The 17009-nt window shown below is 33.3% G+C and overlaps 1 protein-coding gene across 1 annotated transcript; it reads right to left on the bottom strand.

Annotated features, from left to right (window-relative positions):
* Window positions 1-1123: 1123 nt before the first annotated feature.
* Window positions 1124-10252, bottom strand: LOC110738486. The gene is made up of 12 exons (XM_021918899.1): window positions 10140-10252; window positions 9993-10055; window positions 9630-9683; window positions 9056-9139; window positions 8725-8805; window positions 8466-8510; window positions 3762-8186; window positions 3602-3667; window positions 2525-2590; window positions 1852-1918; window positions 1521-1716; window positions 1124-1433 (listed from the first exon to the last, which is right to left on the bottom strand). The coding sequence occupies exons 7-12, from the start codon at window positions 3860-3862 to the stop codon at window positions 1312-1314; spliced, it is 618 nt and encodes a 205-aa protein (XP_021774591.1). The 5' UTR covers window positions 3863-8186; window positions 8466-8510; window positions 8725-8805; window positions 9056-9139; window positions 9630-9683; window positions 9993-10055; window positions 10140-10252; the 3' UTR covers window positions 1124-1311.
* Window positions 10253-17009: the final 6757 nt, after the last annotated feature.

Below are 17009 nucleotides of genomic sequence, written 5' to 3'. Positions count from 1 at the left end.
GGTTTTACCCTGGAAGCTTAGTTTGATAAATAGATTTGCCACGAGTCTACTTTACAAAATAGTTTTATAATAAGATTTAGTTTGGTTAATTGTCCCTCTAATAATTAGAGTCATTCATGACTCTAATAACACACGTTAATATTTCACATGATACCAACAACAAATTATATCGATACCAACAAAATATTTTTACATTCGTTGGTACCACTGAATAAGGTTATTGGTATCATGATGATACCATCTAAAGTATAATGAAATACCAACGCGTGTTATGACATTTTTTTTTTCCAAGTACGGTAAAAATAAGTAGACAGATATGCCCTTATTAGAGTCATTTATGACTCTAACTTCTAGAGTCTTAGAATTCCTATGTTCCAAGCTCAACTACTAAAAGAAATTTATTGAAGACACATTGATGAACAAGGGGAGAAAAGGTACTACTTTAGTACTTTTCTGTCGTTTATGTCATTTGTTGTGTCATGCAAATGTATCTTGTGCATTTATTTAGCTATTTATTTGTTTATTTTCGTGTTGCTTGTATTGGTTTAGTTTGAATGGGGAATTCATATTCTTGTAATGTTTCGATAATACATATGCTGGACATATTTGTGGTTTTAAACTTTAAAGATTATTCTTAATCACTCTTTTGTTTCTTCCAATCATTTTTTTATAATCCAAACAAGTTATAAACTGCCCTTATGTGCATGAAGCCTCGACCTATGGCTGCATGAGATACCACTATACCAATTCCTCAAGGAGTGCAATATTGTTATTACATTTTGCAATTAAGAAAGACAACCGCAATTACAATTCCTCGTTTGGTTCATTTTTAGAGTGTATAAATATAATAAGAAAAACCTATTCTATCAAAATTCGGCATAAATCAAAAGTAAACCAACAAAAAAAAATAATTAATCAAACCAAACTAGTTCACATGGTGACATTGAAGAAAAAAAAAAATTCCTTCCAAGTCAAAATTTTGTTAATAGTATAACTAATTTTGAAATTAAAATTTATAAATAACCATTTTGATAAATACTTTTGTAAAAGTAGTTAATTTAGTAAAATATCCTTTGCACATACATAACAATACTTTTATGTTTTATCACTACTCCCTCGAAAATGTCATGTCATTCATCATTTCGTATAAAAATCTCAGTGGGCTGACACTAATAAATAGTCTAACAACTTTTCATGATATATCACAACGATTCAACACATAATATATGTTTTTATTGCCAAATTCAGTGATAATCGTCCTAATCTATCCTAGCAATAATAATAAGTCTACAACATTAATTAGTTACATATTTAGATATCGATTACATCTTCTTCACTATCGTCGTGGTAGAAATAGTTGAGAAGCGCAGCACATTGCAAGCACTCAACATGCGGACAGTGAAAGATAAAAACATCCGGAGGATGAGTTTCGCCTGTAAATAAAAACACAAAAATATTAGCAAAAAGGTTTGAAAGATCCACCGTATAGGTAAAAGAACGAAACAATTTGAATAACATACCAAAATTATAGGGCGCTGGAGTTAGTTTACAACAGTGTAAAACTTCATTTGGTGCATATTTTATATCAGCAAAAAAGAATTCTGGAGAGGAATTAGTTCCCTTGAGCCGAGCAAAAAAGTTGATATGAGTACCCCAACCAACTGATCTGTTAATAACGGTTTGTCCAACAAGATGGACTAACTCATAATCAACGCCCTAATATTATTTGGAGCAAACGAAAAAGAAATCCAATTAAAACAGATTAGTTGGTTATAAACCGGTACTGTACATTGTAAAATAGAGGAATAAATAAGAGAGTAAAATACTTCAATAAAATAAATGAGACTATACCTTCTTTTCTTTGTAATATGCCAAACATAAGTTAACAAAGTTATTGTCATCAGTTGGTGTTCCTGTACTGGTTTGGGGAAAAAAAAAAAAAAGATTTAATGAAATCAATAATGAATTAAATAAAAAGCAAGGAATTTTTTTTTTTTTTTTTCCAAAATAAAATCATATGTTGGAACCATCGTACGTGAACATGTTACATGCATCTTCAATGCTCAAGATATGATACAAGTACTATATAGGATATAAAGCAATGGAAATCTTGAAATATAGATAGCCCAATTAATATTCAAAACGAGTTACTCAAACATGACCCTAAGGTCAGCTAAATGTACTGTACAATTAAATTAGTTAAAATTTAATGGTTACTTTATATACAATAACACAATACATTGGTATTATTGTAATTATATTTATCTGTTAACTAAATGTGCTATTATTAGCTTAAATTTAGTTTGAATTTCAAGTTAATAGGTAGATTGTAAGTTGAAATTCTAGACACGCTCCCATTTTCTAATGTGGTACATAGAGTATTTTTTACGAGTATTAATTTCTACTCTCATGAAAATGTTTTGATCACTAAAAACTATCATTATAATCGGATTGTTAGTAATAGTAACATAACAAACAAGTAATAAAATTATAAGAGATTAAATTAATAGAAGAAAAAACTCACACTTTGGCTTCCTTAGAACGATGTGGCTTCAATAAAGGGGCATTAGAAGTGCCTTTGCGTGTCCATCTGAAAGTACCAAAGACTCCAAAAATTAACAACTAATAAAAATTATAGTCATACATCAAAAGAAACGAGCAAGGATTAATTAAATATTCCCCAAATCCTTATTCAGATTTATTAATAAAATACGAAATATAATTAATAAAAAATATATGTGAATATATTAGGTAAAGATTATTTATGTTAAAGATATTATTTGATAAATAAAACTTTAGATTTTAATATATTTTATGGTAAAGATTTTTTATAGGAAATTACTAAAATATCTGTAGTTAAATTTTCCTAATTTAAATTAGGACACTTAATCAGAAATGTTATCTAAAGTAATTAAACTGATTATTTCCACCCAAATTCACCACCCACCAAACTAAATCATTCATTTCATCCTAACATAATTCATCTATTCTTCAACTTCATAAGTGAGTAATGTTATGCTGTTTGCGAGTGTGGGGCGTTTTGGAAGGGGGAAAGGATAGGGTCGGGTGATAGAGTTACAAGATAATTATTCTTTGATAATTATCTCTTCCTTATTATTAGCTCTGTATTTATTATTAGCTGTACACTTAGCATAGCTATGTGATTATCTTTTTGTTATTATCTTTTGGTTGTACATAGCTTATTAGTTGCTTTGCTGTATAAATATAGGTTGTAAACTCTGTTAATAATTTTTTTAAGCAAATACATTTATCTTTCATCGGGATGGGGGGAAGGACGGTAGAGGATTCGGTTGTGGGGTCGTGGGTATGTGATTTAATGGTAGTTTTGGTGGTGGGGAAGGCGAGGGGTGGTGGTCGGCAGGCCAAGGGCGAGGAGAGGGGCTGCTGTAGTGGGGGTTTCCAAAATATAATTTTTTTTTTTTTTTCTTAAAAAAGAGTTTTTTTAATAATTAATTAAAATATTAAATTTTTAAAAAGAGTGAAGTGGTTTTCATGGCTTTGGGATTTTTTTGGTTTCGAGTAGTTAAGGTTGGGTAGAGGGGTGGTCGAATAGCAATGATCCAAAAATTGAAGGACTCACCTTGTAGAAGATGGAGAAGAACAGGGTTGGACAGGAAGTTGATGCCCTGGAAAATCAAATTCATCCCTAAATTAAAATAACAACAAAAAAAATTAGCAATATTAATTCAGCAAACAAACATTAACAAAAAATAAATAAAAATCGGACAAGAAAGGTTAACCATAGATCCATGTCACTGTCACTGTCATTGTTCGTCTTCACACTCTTTGCCTTGGCCTTCATCTTCTTCTGCTTTGTTCCCCTGCTCCCCTCACTCTCCATGAAGAAGGTTTTTTTTTTACAAGGTTTATTTTTTGTTTTTGGTGGTGAATTGGTGATAGAATCTAATATATAAAGTTAAAAGGGAGGTGATAAATTTCACTTTCCTAATTTACTCCTCCTAATTATGCAGAGTATCAATTTCGTGAGAGATACTCCGTAGTATGATAGATGAATGGTGGCAATAGTAAATAAAGAAATACGGAGTATATACTTCTACCTAATAATCTATGTTTACCATGGTCAGCAATTTTAACCCATATATCACCACTTTAAACTTAATTACTGTGAATTAACTTCTTTTTTTTTTTTTTATAAACTTAGTAATGTCATGTTTAACCAGCGCAGAAAATTTTGACGAGACTACCATTCCAAGATGGAAAATTAAATACAAAACAATCAAGATACAATGTGCCAAGACTGCCAACATGTGTTGCCATTGTGGGTTTAATGTAAGAATGCATGTAATCATATATCACCATTGCCCTTCTATGAAGGAAGACCATAATTTCAGAAGAACATCTCTAAAATTTATGAAGACATCTCTGAAATTTATGTCAAATAAGCAGTATAAAACAACTCTCTAATTAATAGAGATAGCAAGAGTAATGGAGACAATTTTTTTGATTGATTCCACTTTTTATTGTCTTTTAATGATCAGATTCCAGTTCAAAAGTGTTTCATTTTAGCAAGTCACTTAAGAACTTCGTAGCTTATCAACGATGGTCAGCAGCTCACAACCTCTTTCAAGAGTTCTGCTAAACTAGTTAAAAACTTACAAGTTCATTGTAGAAACAATAAATTCTTTGTCAAACAACAAATTGGTTCATAAATTATTAGAATTTAATTACTTTTCCGCTCTTTAAATACTTTACACTTATTATTCATGTGGTTAAAGTAAACTTTGCCTGCGTTTAGCAATTCATATAAACAATCTCAATAAAAAAAATACCAAAGTTGCATAGAGAAATTCCTGTCATGAACATTGCAATGAAAAAGAGTCTCAAATTATGCAAATGAATCACTCAGTTAGAACACATACACATCAGAACAAAACAAAAACCTAGTTAGTGAATATGTACGGTCGAAACTTGTTGCTACTACCCTGCCACTAATATTACCAATTTTTTACGACAAAAGAAAAAGAGCTCAATCTATGTATAACTAACAGTTTTCATTGCCAAAAAAAAAAAAAAAAAATGTTTTCATAAACAAGGTACAATATCACAATTCATCAAAACTTATTAACATACTAATATTGAAAACCGTTCCAAAACAAAAATTTGAGATTAAGAAAATATATAAAAGGATAAAAAAAAAAAAATAAGACGGAATTTTTTTAACGAGAATTTGATATGTGCCATTTCTAAACTAGTGCCTTTACTGTCAGAAATTCAGGATGCAGAATTATATTTATGCCTTTAATGACTGAAGTCTACACTTTATGATCTGAAATTATGTCAAATTAGCCATATGATGCAGCACAAATTTCAAAAAAAAAGGGAGTGTAAAGGAGATGTACTGTTTAATTGCAAGCGATATGAAGTTAATTAGGGAAAATCACTGATAAAATAGATGAGTAATGAGAGGAAATAAACAAGTCTCATGGCATGGAATAAAATTCCAAGCAAGCTTCCAATGATCCAGAAGTTGGTTAGATAAATCCTAAGTTCACCTTTCATATTTCATATCTAAAAAGCTGACAAAGAAGGTAAGGTCCTAGTGATATATGGGCATACACTTTTGCAAATGGTAAAACTTCTACAAGAATTAGTGGAGTAAGCAAAGTCTATTCGAAAGCAAAAAACAATTTGGGACAAGTTTACAAATATAATAAAAATATGGACCTAAGGATTTCAAAAAAAGGAGGTCGAGCAATCCAACAATAAAATTTGAGCTTCCTTCAACATTGGAGGTGGTAATCTAAGCAAGCACCAGTTAGTGGATAGCGCACACCATGGTCAAGCAGAGGAGATTGAGTCATAAAGGGAAAATCTCGTATGAGTGGGTCTCAAGTGTGCCAGGCACCTTCACAATCCAAGGTGCACTAGAAGGGAAGAGCTTGTAGTTTAGATGTAGGTTCGGGCAGCCATTTTGGTGGCTTTGGAGCTTCCATGTCAACGGTTGGTGTAGATTTTTCAAATTGGGGGATTGAATCCAAATTAGGGCCATAAGGTGGCTAGGGGATATACAAGGGTGTCTTGGTGTGAGATTGGTGGATCTTAGATCAAAAGGTCGGAGGATCCAAGGTTTGAACCTTTAACCGCACTCTAGTTAAAGATATATCGATAGTTAACCATTGTGACACAATTTATATATTCATACATAAGGTAATAAATTCTTTATATCTAATTGTTTAAAAACAAATTACCAGCAATAGGGCCTCTATAAGCCTGAATGATTGTTCCCTAGAAAATTTAAGGGTGGAGAAGTAGACAAGCAATTTAATGGAGACTTCTTCATGCGGTGGTGTGAGAAGATTTATCAAATTATCATTATCTTGGAGAAAATTCCACAAGATGTTGCTAAGGGCAACAATGTCAATACCCTAATGAGGCATCAAGAATGCAATAAGGCACATTTCAATTCCTCCTAAAAATTCACCTTTACTCCGTTTAATGAGGCACGGACAGAAGTTAGGCCAATCCATTTAAATCCTAACTCGTTGAACCTCACAATGAATCTATTAGGTAGAGCAGAAGTTAAAAACAAGTTCAACTTAAATGAGTAAGGTTAGGGCCACCATTAGCTAACCCAAATTTCAAAATATTTTTCCAAACTTAGACAGAGCTCAGTCTAATACCCATTACTCCACCAAACTCATACATCAACTCAATCCACTATTCATTAAACCCACCTACCTCTGCAACAATAATCATCATTTAATCTACTAAACCCACAAAACTACAAATTTACACCCTTAATAGTTCCCACTCTTTCATTTTAACAAAAATGGAACTTGGAAGCATGACATCTGTTTTGAGTGGGACAGTGCCCATCAACATCAAAGGAAGGCACAAAGGGAAGCACAATATAAGGCTTTGTTCTCTTTACCTTACTAATTCAGATCATCAGATCAACCCAAAAAAGTTCAGACCTAATCAGTTTCGTTTGCTTATTGTCATATATCCTTAACTTTGTTTTTAAAATTATTATGAAAATCAGATGTTTAAAAAATACACATTAAGGTGAATCTAACAAGATCTCACTTGATCATGTTTTTTCATATACAGTAATGAGGCCATAATTCAATCAAATTAAACAATCAAATCAAACCTAATTAGAATAACTCAGGTCAAACCAGACTTGACTTCAGATATTTCAAGTTAAAATAACAAAGCCTAACTCTGCTATAAGAAGCTAAGGAAGGAAGAATCAAAAGATCTATAAAAACCTGATAGAGAGAATGGCATTGGAAAAAAGTTGTTTAGTCAGTTTTTGAATTGGTTTTCTTTTGAGAGTAATTTAAGCCACCCAATTGCCCAAAAAAAAATGTCAAGCCACTTGAAAACTCTATAAATTATCATTATTTCTTGTATTTGACAGATTAACAATTAAAGTCGCCTTTTTCTCCTAAATTCTTCGGCAGTGTGTTCCTTTTGTAAATGGATAATGAAATTGATGGAACACAAATATGGCTAGTCTGTTAATGAAAATAGCGTAAGAGCAGATAATTTGTAATAAGCTACCTGAAGGATGAAATGCATAACTGCATAATAAGTGAGATTATTATATGAATTAAAGACAAGACTTGAAAATTATTCTACACTTTCAATTTACCAAACAGCTCTGACCTGACAATAGCTGTTAGCCATTGAATAGCAACAAAACACCAACCAAATTCACTATTTTGCTGTGGTCTCTCAGTAATTAATTAGCAGGCATACAAAGTGGAAAAGAAACTTCATCTTATGTTCAAAATCATTTTGGAGAAAAGCAAAATTTAACCTAAGGAAGCAAAAATAACATTATGTGAAGTCCGACCCATATAATAAGGATTCCATATAGATTCTATTGTATCAAAAATTTTTGGAACAAAAGCAATTATTTTTACAGGAAGTAAACATGTCACCAATTAGATCAATCAAGTAGTTAAATTAAGAAAAAGAATTAAGTAAGACGGTCTTACTTGGCTAGGTCCAAAGCCAGGGTGGTGAAATAATCACCAACACAACAAAAATCATTATAAAAAATAAAACATATATATATATATATATGAAGTGGTAATTAATTGTAGAGAGGTTAAAATCAATATACACACGCTTTGATTTCATCATGACGAAGTCGCTTCAGTGGAGGGCTATCAGATTCACATACACGTGCCCTGCTGCAAAGCACAAAAGAGCCAAACAAATTTAAACTCAAAGAAAAATCTCATTGATTTACGAAATTTCTCAAGCTGCATTAGTACAGTTCTCTCATTATTATTGGGGAAAAAATAATAACATACATGAGGAAAAAAGAACTATCCAATGCTAATGTAAATAATATGAAGACAAGATAATTAGTTAACAGATGTAAAACTATTTATAAGCCTATCCATAGATGATAATGCCACATACAAAATTAGTAAGAGTGATTAAACAAAGATAATAGATGGTTCTACCTCCAAGTTGTGTAGCTCTCATTGTCGGAGTTGGAAATGGTCAAGCTACAGGGAGAAAGAACAAACTCACTAACACTAAAGCTCAATTTGAGTAAAACAGATGTTATAAATTCACAAAAACAGACCAATCTGATGACAAGTTGTGAAGAAGGAATTTAAAATCTAATGGATGAATATTAAACAGAGCAATCAGCTAGTCTGCCCAGTGCCCATCCATGTTAAACGGCAAAAGACAAATTGCGTTTGTAACTGGGCTTACCGTGAACTTACAGGAGAATATTCAGGCATTTCTTTGACAGGATGAAGAGTTGACCACAACAATGGTGCAGGAGGATGCTGGCTAGTATAATGTCAAATCATGCAAACAAAGAAGCAAAATAAAATAAAAAAAAGCTGTTAGGTTATCCAAACATGATAAACAACACATACAATAATTAAGAGTCATTAACAGAGTTAATTTACAAGTCTACTCCAAAATTGTACTAATTGCCATTGTCAAGCACTGGTCAAACTACATTGTGAAAGAATCTCAGCTTTCATAAAATAAATAATTCAATCAAGAGAAAAGATATCTTTGTGGAAAGCATTACTATAAGAACGCAGCATATTGTTATTGCTGTTCCATGTCAGGATGAAGACGCCGCGACAATGTCTGTGGAGCAGAGGGATCCTTGCTGAAATAATGTCAAGTTATCCATAAGAAGCAGCAAAAAATAACAATCATAGTTAACATGAGTTCTTCCGATATTAGTTTATTTTCTTAATAGCCAACCCAATTTATAAAAAAGTAAAAGTTCTGGTAGCAGGATACAGTTACACAATCCACAACAAATATACTACGTAATTGACAACCACACGTAGAGATGTCAATTTTTGTGTGCAGGTCGAGTTCAGTGAAGTCAAGTCGGGTTGATTTTAGATTTAAGTCATGCTAAATTACTGCATGCATAGTTCCATACAAGTCTATTCTTCCAGTTCAGGTCAATTACGTCAGTTTTTGACACTTCTAACCATACAAATACACATTCAGACACTCCCGCGTGCGCACACACACAAGGAATTCAATCAATAAATATTTCGTATTAAATCAGACAAGCATTAGAGATCAATTGCGTAAAATATATTTTAAAAACAAAGGGAGCTGGAAATTATATATAAGCTTACAGTGAGGATACAGAAGAAGGGGATAGCTGACGCCCTGGTAAAATGATGTCGTCACTGAAATTATGATCTCAAATTAGCAATAATAATTCAACAATTATATCGACAAAAGCACAATCAACTTGTTGAACGGAAAACAGAGCAATTATAAAAATAAAACACTCTTTTTAGACTTGATTTTCAAAAATATCCACAATCAATTAGCGAAATATCAAGATTATAGCATCAATTTAACGCAAAATTACCACAGCAGCACCAAAATTTTAGAAAAAAAATCAAAAATTATGAAAAAAAAATTACACAAAATTTACAAAATCATAGCATAAATTTGATGCAAATTAGTGGAATCAAAGATGAGATACAAACTATAGATCCATGTCGCTGTCACTGTCACCGTCATTGTACGTCTTCATCCGCTGAGATTTAGCACTAGCAGAAATTCACAGTAAAATTAATGAAACGGAACAACTTAAGAGATAAATTCAAAGAGGAATTCAAAGAAAATAGCCAAACCCTAGATGCATTTCAGTGTTGACGAATTCTGCCATCAACGTCCACTTACTCGAGCTTCACAATTGCTCAGTTTTTGGAGTTTAACAGAAGAGCAAAGTGTAATCAAAGGTAGAGTCATTGAGGAAAAAGCGTGAAACAGTATATAAATAGCGTGGGGGTTCATTAGCTAGCTCTCGCGGTTTTCCGCGTTTTCGGGTACTTCATTATTCATTGATTTCATATTGAGGATATTTTGGATTTTAATACCGGATAAAAAGGCTGAAAATGATTTTTGACATTAAAAAAAATAATTTATTTTAACACTATAAAAAATTAAAAATTTGAAGCTACCATCAAAATCTTGTATCCGTTAGCAGAACTGTTACTGAGCTCCACTCTAACGGATAATTTTTTTTAAATTTCTCTATATATATGCACGATTCTCCCCAATTATCCCCTTTTGTAACTAAATCTTTGTTCGAATTTAGTAGAACCAGATCGCATTGCATCCAAAAAACCAAAATTATTGAAGCATTGTTTGAATTTTGAGAAGAGGAAGAGGTTGAATCTGTTGAAACAGGTATGTGTGTTCATACGATGACAACGAATTATGTGTAATCAAATTGGGGAAATATAGTTCGTTTGTTTAGTAATAATGGTTTGAATTCATTACGTTTATTATTTACAATTGTTTTGTACTCGAACTGATGGTTGGATTATGTTATGTATGCATGTAACTGCCCAATTACAAAATTAGGGTTCATCACAAATTGAAATTGGGGCTTTTCGTATTAGGTAATTAATGTAAACTCCGTATTTTAATGTATTTTATTAATTATTTAATTAATTATAAAATATATTTTTAAGTGCTCAAGTATTTTAATTAAATAATTAAAGGGCTAAAGTATTTAAGTTATTGAGTTTTATAAAAGTATAATACATTTTGGGCTAAATATTTATTAATTGTTTGGGCTCATTTAAACAATAGTATGTAAACAATCCTTATATACTCCTAGTGGACCTATCCATTTAATTTAAGTAAGCCCAATTCTTTTATTTGAACCCTTGTGGGTCAAATATTTCATGACTAAAGTTCATTTATTTATTAAGCCCAAACCTAATCTCTACTCTCTACTCTATAAATATCCCCCAAAATCCCAAAACTTTCCCACACAAAGAGACTCAAAAATCAGATTCTTGGGGATAAGTATTATTTTCTTTGTTTTTCTTTATTTTTCTTTTCTTTTCTCCTTTTTCTTATTTTTTTCTTTCTTTCTTTGCTGCTCCTTGGTTCATGTGTGAACTCATGTTTGCATGGCCACTTGCTGCCTTCATGTGTTGTCGGCACCCGTCACCATAGCCACGCCGCCGGCCACCTCCGTCGACCACAAGATCGCAGCCGACGACCCTCGGCCGGCCCAGCTCACCACCGATGGTGGTTTTCCTCTCCTCTCCGCTCCCTTGCTTTAAATTATTACTCTTATATAATTATATATCTTGGGTTTTGATTTTGGTTGTTAAATTATGGTTAGTATGTTTTATAATTATGTTTTGATAATTAAAGATTGTAAATTTTAGAGTATAAAGTGTTTAAATTTATGATTTTATAAAGTATAAAAAGCTAGGGTTTCAATTGTAAAAGAATTGATTTTTAGGGTTCTAACTTACAAGTAATTTGGGAGTTTTATATACCTATTGATTGTAAGTGATTATAAAGCTTAAAGACTATATTTTTATGGAGTTTTAATGAGTTTTATCAAAATAATAATGCTGGAAGTTTATTTTAAGTACTACTTTTGTGTTTTAATAAAAAGGGGTTGATTACCCATAAGTAGAGAAGGTTTTAATTGATTTTAATGGAATTTTCAGATTTATTTGAAAGGTTTAAACCTTAAAAAGTTTGCTGGAATTTTTATATAAACACTATAATTGAGCTTTTACATTGGGGTTTTAATTACCCACTTTCAAAAAAAAAAAAAAAAAAGTTTAAAAGGTTTTAAACCAAAATTTCAGCTTATTGGAGTGGTTTTAAAATGTTTAAAAGTTGCTGGAAATTTGTGTAATCAAGGGAGTAATTGAGTTTATGTATTTGGTATTGTAGGAGACTTCCAAGTGAGTGATTTTATTTAGTTGTGGCGGATTTGAGATCATATTCAAGGTACGTTCGCGTACTTGGTAATTATTTTGAATATGTAGAGGCATGCTAGGCTTTGATAAATTAATTCCAAGTAGTATCATGATAGGTTTTGGTTGGAATTTGTGATTGGATTGATGTTGGTAAATGATTTGTGATGTATGAATTATTTATGATGAATTGGTGATTAGAATTAATTATGTTAGCATGTTGATTATGAACCACACTTTTATTATTGGCATGATAGAGAACATGTTTAATTAAACTAAATGTTTAATTTGGTTTGGAATATAAAAATGAAATTTTATTATGGTTCATATAATTTTTATTGATGCTATAAGCATGGGAATTGAGCTATTTAAGTGTCTTAGTACACAGGAATAAATTATATTGTGGTGCCTATGTGCACTTAAGGTGTTTCTAACACCGAGGGATAGGATTTGCGGCGCACTATGAGTTTAAGGTGTCTTTGACATCGAGGTAGATTAAAAAGGGTTCAACAATTAAATTTATATGGTCACTAATTATTCAAGAATTAAATTGGTATGTTTGGTTGTGTTATGGTTTGAGAGTCATCACCAAGTATAATAATATGTAAAGCAACGTAAAGTGAAAGAGATTACACACCAAAACTCTTGGAACGTATATACCTTGAGTATGAACATATGGGGGGAATTATGCGACTTTATATTTGACCATAACTTCTACTGGGAGTATAGGATGTTGTATTTTCCTTTTATTTATTTTATGCGCAGGACGTCCAGTCACTTTATGTGACATTTGCCTACCCGGTTAGCTCTCGGTGTAATTTACCTCAATTTTTGGGGCAGTGATTTGGTGGGAAACCCGTTCGATGCGTAATTAAGTAAGCAATTCATTTATTTATTGGTTGGTCGTTTGGTATGTTGTATGCTTGTAAACAGGTGCAACAAGGTAAGTTGTGTGTTGATAGGATGAAAACATGTTAGTGTGCTTTTTATTACGCTTATGTACTCAGCATTGCTGATTGTGTGTTGTATGTTTGTTTGGCCTTGTCTTTACCTTGACCCTACGACGACCCATTTCTAATGGCGAGTAGTGGGGACAAGTAGAGAGAAGCTTTTCAGGTGATGAAGCATATTTATGATGGGCATGAGAGAAGATCGAATCATGCTTAGTTTCTATAGGAATATGATGTGTTTTATTTGCTTTGAATATTATTTATTTTTATCATGCTCTTGAGACTAACGTAAAGGTTTTCAGTATTGCTTGGTTTTAAGGGCCTACAATGGTTCCAAGCTGTAGGTTGACTTTGTTTGACTTTACTTTCTTTTGGTTTGACTTTTTAAGTTGACTTGTTTTTAAATGGTTTTAAAGATAGTCTTCCGCTGTGTGTCTTTGATATTTTCCTTAGCCGTTTTCACGGTGGCGGTAATGTCTTAGATTTTCCTATTTTGTATTTTAAAAGGGCAAAGTAGGTATTTTAAAGGAAAGAAATTTCTAGGGTGTTACAATTAAAAATGAAAATTGTTGCTGACAATGTTAATTCGTTAGTGTACAAATCTGTAAATGTGATTGTTGATCTAAAATTGATGCAGATTATGCCGTTTATTAGCTCTTCCCCTTCTAAGCAAAAAAATGCCAGTGTAGTGTGCCAATGGCCAAGCTCACTAGCTGGACAAGGGAGAATCCAGGCAAGAAGTTCATATCTTGTAAGTTTTATGACCCAATCACAGAAACTAGGGGCTGCAAAGCTTTCGAATGGGTTGATCAACCTGATGGAACAGATTAGCAAACAGGGGTTATCAACAACCTGTTGTTGAATAAGAAGCTGCTAAAGGGTGAAGTCAATGAATCGAAAAGGGAAGTTGATGAAATCAGTGGCCAAAGGAGGTGCCTACTTAATGAAGTTGATAATTTGAAGATGAGATGCATGGCCTTGAACGCTGACAAGAAGAGAATGAACAGGGAGTGCAATGCAGGGAAGATGTCTTCAATCAACTGTTTTGGTTGGGTGGGCATGGCCATTTGTATTGGTTTGTGAATGGGTGTAGTTTTCCTAATGGTTAGGGGTGTTTAACAGTCAGCTGTATTAAGTAGTTATAATTTCTTGTAATGACTTGAAGTGTTATGAGTTTGGTTTTAGTGATATATATATGTATTTCAATCAACCTATTTATGACTTGTCTAAGTTGTTAAATTGAGAATGTTTTAACATTGGAAAAGGATTTAAACATGGGAAATATGTGAAACACTTGCATGTTTTAAAGTTATAGGAATACATTGAAAATGGAACTAAGCACTTCAACTATAGGTTGACAAAAGAAGCTTACTTGAAACTCTATTAATGGCAATCAAAGCCATGCAAAAGCTATAATAATGTATCCAAATGTTCAAATGGTAATCAAAGCCATAGAAAAAGTACCAAAATAGATTAAACAGACACAATGTTTTCTAAGCAGTCATGAGTACATCACTGAGTGAGGTTTAACTTGCTGAAGGTTTGCAGCTTGGCCCTTGTTACAACATAACACCTGTTTGGAGTGGTTGTTGAACTGTGGTTGTTGCGGCTGACTTGAGGAAGCCTTTGTCTTTGTTTTTGGTTGACTTGAGCTAGGATGACTTGAGCTTGTCTACCTTAACTGTGACTGTGCTTGCTTGCTTAATGGCAGACAACCTTCTTTTTCTTGAGGAAACTTTTTGTTTGCTATGCTGTTTGGTCCTGCCCCAATTGCACTCTATGACATGGATTTAAAAATAAAAAGTTAGTTAGCCAAACATACATAAAGGTAAAACAAAGGGGGAGTTGGTGTAATGCTTGTGTTACCTTTTTTGCAGCTCTAATCTCTTTCTTCTTCCTCTCCTCCACCATCCAAGGAGTGTTCAAGGGGGGTCTGCCTGTTAACCTTGTCACATCTATATTTGGTGCAGCAGGTAGTTTGCAGGTCTTGGCATAATGCCCAAATCCCCCACAGTGACTGCATTGCTTCTTCCTCTTTGTTGTGCTTAGTTGGCACCTGCAGTAGAACATTCTCTTGGCTTAAGTTTCCTTTTTTTTCTCTTTGGTCTCCCAGGTTGCACCTTAAAAGAAAGAGGTTGTGGTTCCCTCATTTTGACTCTCTCCCAGTGCTTGGGACCAGACATTGGTTGGACAACTGGTTCATAAGCAGCCCTGTATGTGTCCATGGTATAGTATGGGTTAACATATGCCTCTATGTCACCCCTCATATCTAATATACATGCATAAGCATGAACACAAGGAATGCCAGTGAGTTCCCAATGGTAACATGTGAAGGTCTCCTTCTCCAAATCAACTAACACTTGGTCATCCTTCAGCTGCACCTCAAATGTATTCCCTCTTGATGGTTGCACCACACAGGACCTAGCTACAAAGTCTATCCTTCCCAGAACATTCCTCACATATGGCACTAAGTTGCTTGTAATTGTTTTTGAATCCTCCTACTTTTCATTATTCCTATTCATTATATACCTCCTCATCCATTCCATTTGGGTGAGGATAGGTTTATCTCTGGCAGCCCTAATTATTGCATTGAAAGTCTCACAAATGTTATTCAACAACATGATGGACTTGCAGTTTGGTGTAAATGCATGTCTAACCAATGAATGGTCGGAATGTTGACTAAATACTCCTATGCCTCTTCATCAAGGAATTTGATAGACTCCATGGCAATTTCATACTCAAACTGACAATATGCAATGACATACCAGTTCAAGACAACATGTATAAAAGCTAGACATATATAACAGATCAAGACAATTAAGAATATAAAAGCATACCAATATTCAGGACAATTAAGCATATAAAATCATAAGTTAGCTCCTTGAAGCAAACCAACTTACATAAGTGGTAGCCCTGGCTGCACTCCAAAATAGCTCCTTGAATGTTGATCCAGCAAATTTGAGCTTGAAGTTAGCCCAAATATGCCTAACACAAAACCTTTGTTCTGCTTTGGGAACAATATCAGCCATTGCTTTAATTAAACCCTACCAAATGCAGACAGAAGTAAACTCATAAGCCAATCACATACATACACATGAAAACTTAAAAATTGAACCTAAATACTTAAGAGGGAAACAGAAGCATACCTTCTGCCTGTCAGACATGATGGTTAGCCCAGCTCCTCGATCATGTTTAAACATTGCCATAAGTGATTCCAAGAACCAACCCCAAATTTCTTGGTTTTCTATCTCCACTGTAGCCCAAGCTAGAGGAAATAAGTTGTTATTCCCATCCTTAGCCACTGCCACCAGAATTTCCCCAGGATAGTCACCTTTGAGGTGACAACCATCTAACCCTATTAGTGGCCTACAACCTTTTGCAAAACCATCTCTGAGTGGCCTTAAACAAATGTACATTCTCATGAACAAGGGTGGCTGCTGGGCTGTCAATACCATCAACAACAACATTGCACCCAGAATCAGGGTTATACTTCATCACAGCTTTCCCATAATCCCACACCCTTGCATACTACTCCCTAGCCGAACCAAATATGATCAGTTTTGCCCTACACCTAGCTACCCATGCTTTAAAATAAGTCACTTCAATTCCTAAATCATTCAAAATCCTAGCCCTAATCTCCTTAATTCTCCAACCAGGGTTACTCCTAAACTCTTCTAAATACCTCTCTGCTATATATAAAGCAGTAATCATGTTGTTCTTCTTCACTCTAAAGCAGGTATCTTTTAATTTCAAGATTTTAATTTGCCAAGTTTGCTGCTTAACAAGTTTTGATGCAAACACCTTGAAATGACACTTT

Source organism: Chenopodium quinoa, unplaced genomic scaffold (assembly GCF_001683475.1).
Source record: "Chenopodium quinoa cultivar QQ74 unplaced genomic scaffold, ASM168347v1, whole genome shotgun sequence".
Taxonomy (NCBI): domain Eukaryota; kingdom Viridiplantae; phylum Streptophyta; class Magnoliopsida; order Caryophyllales; family Amaranthaceae; genus Chenopodium; species Chenopodium quinoa.
The sequence above is the reverse complement of the archived record's forward strand: the minus strand, read 5'-3'. Positions and strand labels throughout refer to the sequence as shown.